Below are 5,025 nucleotides of genomic sequence, written 5' to 3'. Positions count from 1 at the left end.
ATATGAGTGCTATATAACTTCCAATTTAGTAGAAAATAATTAATTGGCAACAATTTACTTTGGGGACAGTTGATATCTGTATAAGCTTGTTGCTGCAGTTTACAGAAATATATTCGTTACTTATATTGAAAATAAAATATTATTACAAATGTAACAGTGAATATGCCTTAAATATTTTGTATTTCTCGTAGAATAGAGTAATGTGTCGTAGTAACTATTTAAAAATTTGCTTTAATGGGGAATGCAGTGTTGGAAGCTGTTGGAAGATAGACTTAAAGGTTTAGAAATGAACAAAGGAATTACAATATCGAAGTTCTTGTTAATAAGAAATGAACAGCTTTAACTATACAAGTTATTCGTTTTTACGTATTTGAATGTGTTTGCAAGTTAAAATTATCATTTTACTGGCATGTCTACATTTTAAAGTCTATGGTAGAAATTGAAAGTATTGAAAGTATTTGCAAGAGATAGTCTGTGATTGGTTCGGGGAAGGTTTTCTTTTTATTATTTTATTTTGTAAGAATAAAATTAGTAAGACTGAAGGTATGTTTAGTTGATAAGTATCTTTTTGTATTTGCTTTGTGTTTACATATTCGTTTTTAATTTTAACATACTATTTTGTGTATTGGTAATATGAAATCTAAAAGTAGTGCACAATCAATAGATTAAAATAAATTAGAATACCTGTCTATGCCTTTAGATATCTGCAGAAAATTACAATTTTCCTATACAAATTTTCATGCGATTTTCATCAATGTGGTGCAAATTTTCTCCAGATAACTAAGATATATTTCTGGACATTCTACTATTTCATTTATATGAATGGTTGTAAACGTATTGAATACCCAGTGATTTGAAAGTGTTAACCTACTTGTAACATCTTGCATTCAATTATTTGTATATAAACATCACACAATATTCCTATTGCATTAATAGAAAAATTTAACAGAAAAAAATACTGCTATCTGATCAAGTATCCAGAATGAATTGTTGATCCTATCTAAAGGAGCACGGTGCCTTTTCATTGCTCCGTTCTACCGCGCACGTGGAAACTATGGAAAGAACTCCCAGCATCGGGCTTCCTCGAGTGTTATGAATTGTCCTTTAAAAGAGGCTTTAAAAGAGTGCTCACCTCCGGGTAGGCAACGGCTTGCAGTGCCTCTGGTTTTGCAAACTCAAGCGAGTACCTTGCACGTTCAGTCATTCAAACGTATTAGAAATTATTCCCTCCTAGCCAAATTTCAACCACAACAGCCAATCTCAGCGGAGAACAGCCAGGTATACAGGAGAGGATGGAGATGTGCGGCGGATGCTGCATACCATCAGGCGATTTTATTCGTCAGCTACCTCCGTGGAGAATATTTGTTTATGCCAATAAGTAGGTTGCTCAATTCATAGTACTGGTTATAATCTGAGTTCTGCGTTTACGACATAGCTACAGTGTCCATATAACAAGCGATAATGTAGTAGTTAATATATTTATTGTTTGTAAATAAATTTTGTAGACTATTTATATTTTGCATTTGTACTGTTTATTATACATCACATGAATATAGAAATGTTATGGAGCAAGTATTTTATTTAGAATTTTCCCTCTGACTATATTTGCACTTGGCGATGTAAATCTTGTTTGTGGTTTGGTTGCTTAAAACAAACTGCTCCTACATGCAAAAAAGCTTATTACTTTCCAAACCATTTATGGCAATATTTAATATAACCATCTAAGAAAGAAATTGGCTTTATTAAGTTAATGGGTCAAAATAAAACACCACTGTCCTATCGAGTAAGTATATTTGTTAAAAAAAAACAGAATCGCACTCATCCCGTCGGTGCAGTTCCAGAACCCCATTGTAATTAAAATAATTAAAAACATTAGTGTACCACCAATGGGGTAATTATGAAACATGCCGACAATTCGTTGTTACGAACAAAGCAGAAAAAGCAACTTAAAATACAAGCTTAGTAAAATAGCACCCAAATGGACGGACTTACATAAACTTAAAAATATGGCATCCATGATAAAAATAGAAACTGTTATAACGACTGTAGTTTTTCTACCAGCAGCTGAAAATACCATTCTTTAGAAAACTACACAAAATTATTTATATTCCAAAACTATATTTTTGAATGTCAAATTTTATTTAATAAATTATTTGATTCTATTGTATTTGTCGTTATAAACTGTTTCGTATGAAAGTCTTAGCCTGTACTTCAATAATACATCGTGAATCCGTGAAGGAATAGAATCCCACCACCGTCGAAGATATGAAACGCATTTCCAACTGAAATCATTAATTTCGCAGTATTATTACTGATTTTCGAAAAAGTAAATAATTTAGTAGTTTTGAAATAATACACTGGTAACACATAATCGAATATATTTCTTTCCTAGAAACTGCTGCACTGTCATTTGACCAATAATAATGTGTTGAACTAACAGTATTTTATAAAAACATTTAAGATATAGGATTTCAGTTGGACTCTACAGCTTTCCACTAAAAGAAATTATATTACCACAGGACAAATATTCGAGGTTATAACTATATAATTACGTAACGGAAGGCAACCATTAAATACGCGTTAAAATATTACAGCGCATACAAAACTAAATTAAATCCGGGACAGATAGAATACACAAATTATCACATAATTATTATAAATATTACCTTTGAAACTACGGAACGATTAAAAACGTACGTAAAATTCCCATGAATCATATTTATGGGCAATGCTTGAGATTGTGCCGTAATTTTAGGAACTAATTTTTAGGGTCGACATTTTAAACAATAGTAAAATGGGCCATCAAAAATTTTCAAATTTTCTTCACACCAACCTATGCAATTCTCATGCTTTCCTTGTACAATTCTTAATCGTTCCATGTTATGGTACATGGTATTAATTCTTAAATGGTAATCCCTTAACTAGGTTGACTCAATCGTTGTGGAATGAACACAACGTATTCGGTATACCATAATAATGGCAGTGCAATTTGTCATTAGTGTTTCGCCCTAATTTACAAACCATTAAAAAACTACTAAAGTAGAAAATGAAAATTTTATTGGCAACACTTTGCCATAGCCGAGCGTACAAAACTTAAAATATACCATTGATTTTGTATATAAACAAATCGTGTAAAAATATATGGAATACGCCCAGCAAAATAATTCGATGCTTCATGAAATAGATATAATGTAATTTTAATGGCACGATCGACAAACACACAGACACGATAGATGACTTGTTAAATACCAAATTATTTGTTATTATCTATAAGAAGTTTAAGTACACCGGTGCCGACATCTTCAGATAGTCCATACAATGAATCGAAAACGAAATGCGAAGGCACGACCATTGTACACTATCGAGATCGATTTTCACAATCAACCATCCTAAACCAATTATCGATTAACTCACAATCACTATAAAACCGAGAGTTGAAATCGATTTTAAACTTCAACCGACTACATTCGATTGATTTAAATCACAAACGATCGTTCTAACCTATTGCCTTATAATCGATTCACAGTGTTGTACTTTAGCTCGTGTGTGAGTAACCGGTGTTGGTGTAAGGTCCGCTGTACAATGAGCTGCCGGTGCGCGAGTACGTCTTGGGGTTGCGTCTCCTGGCTAGGATGAAAGCGATGGCAGCGATGACGCAAATCATGAGGATCACGCCCGCGATGCAAATTCCTATTGCGAAGTTCTTTTGGGAGATGCAGATTTCATCTTCTTTCTGTGAAAAGAGATTTTTATATGACTTAATACTTGTTAATAAAAAAACCCTTTAATTATAATCAGATACCATGAAGAACTACTAAACTGCTAAACAAAAAAATATTACAGCATTATAATTAATATACGTATCAATAACTAACTACCCAACCCGCAACCGGTATACCTAAAATATTTGACAATTACTCAGAATTACCTTTTCGCTAATGACTTCGTCATTGTCGGGCGAGTCTACCTCGTTGACGTAAAGTCCCGAGAACAGCTCCACGGTGGCCGGCGATCCCTCGTCATCATCCGTGTCGCGCCGCACGCGGTTCGCCTTCACTGTACACGGCTCCTGTTGTCATGGAGAAATAAAAGACAACCATCACAAGTGGGATTAAATGGAAACTCATCAATATTGTTACGCCTTATTTACCAATACGCTAAACTAATATACGTATGTACTACCTAATATGGAACAGGTAGCATCTTGAGTATCAGATGTATGGTCTCATTATTTGCGATCAACTAAGTGACTGGTAATAAATATAACCAATATAGTAGTGTCTCTTTAAGTTAAGTTTACCGTCTCTTATATTTGCAAAGAGTAGAGACAGAAGGAGTTGTACAGAATCGACACTATTTTTAAAATTAATTTATATTTTACCATTAAGTGCAACACAATCCTTTAACGATAGGAATAAATCATCAGTTATCGTTACTGGATATTGCTTTTCTCAAATCAACACCAAATGAACGCCCGTATTCACAAACATTACTTACTTACTTTTCGCAGGATAGCCCTTGCAGTGTTGTAATTGTTTAAAATTGAGATACAGCTTAACTTCTTGAATGCTGGTGGTAGGATATATTTTATATCCGCTCGGATAGCGACTACCGTACACAAGGTGTTAAAACCCGCCATAGTACCCCAGGTAAGTGTTGTGTTCCGGGATCAGACTGCGTATATCCGGTTGTAACAGGCCGTAGGGGTAATTAATTATCCTTCGTCAGACAACATTATATTGGACCCCACTCCACTTACCATCAGGTGCACTTTGCCATGTTTGTAAAGAAAAGGCTATCAGAGAGAGACCCGCATCACAGGACATATTATGTGTCCCAATAGTATTGTTTGTGAGTACTGGTTATATCACTCACGCAGTCGTCAGGGTGCTTGAGGTCACAAAGCTTGACCGCACATGTGTAGTACACGCTGGCGGTGTAGGGGAACTTGTGAGCCGCGAACGTGACATGCGCCTCCTGTTTGTCGCTGCTGTACTGGAACATGCCCATTATGTCGCCGTCTAA

General features: G+C 34.7%; 1 protein-coding gene across 1 annotated transcript; it reads right to left on the bottom strand.

The window, feature by feature from the left end:
* Window positions 1-1,774: 1,774 nt before the first annotated feature.
* LOC119191413 lies at window positions 1,775-5,022 on the bottom strand (the record flags this gene model as incomplete). The annotated part of the gene is made up of 3 exons (XM_037445318.1): window positions 1,775-3,733; window positions 3,929-4,069; window positions 4,876-5,022. Coding segments are annotated over 3 exons (486 nt in total), but the record flags the coding sequence as incomplete, so codon positions are not given.
* Between the last annotated feature and the right edge of the window lie 3 nt (window positions 5,023-5,025).

Source organism: Manduca sexta, unplaced genomic scaffold (genome assembly GCF_014839805.1).
Source record: "Manduca sexta isolate Smith_Timp_Sample1 unplaced genomic scaffold, JHU_Msex_v1.0 HiC_scaffold_1498, whole genome shotgun sequence".
Taxonomy (NCBI): Eukaryota; Metazoa; Arthropoda; class Insecta; order Lepidoptera; family Sphingidae; genus Manduca; species Manduca sexta.
The sequence above is the reverse complement of the archived record's forward strand: the minus strand, read 5'-3'. Positions and strand labels throughout refer to the sequence as shown.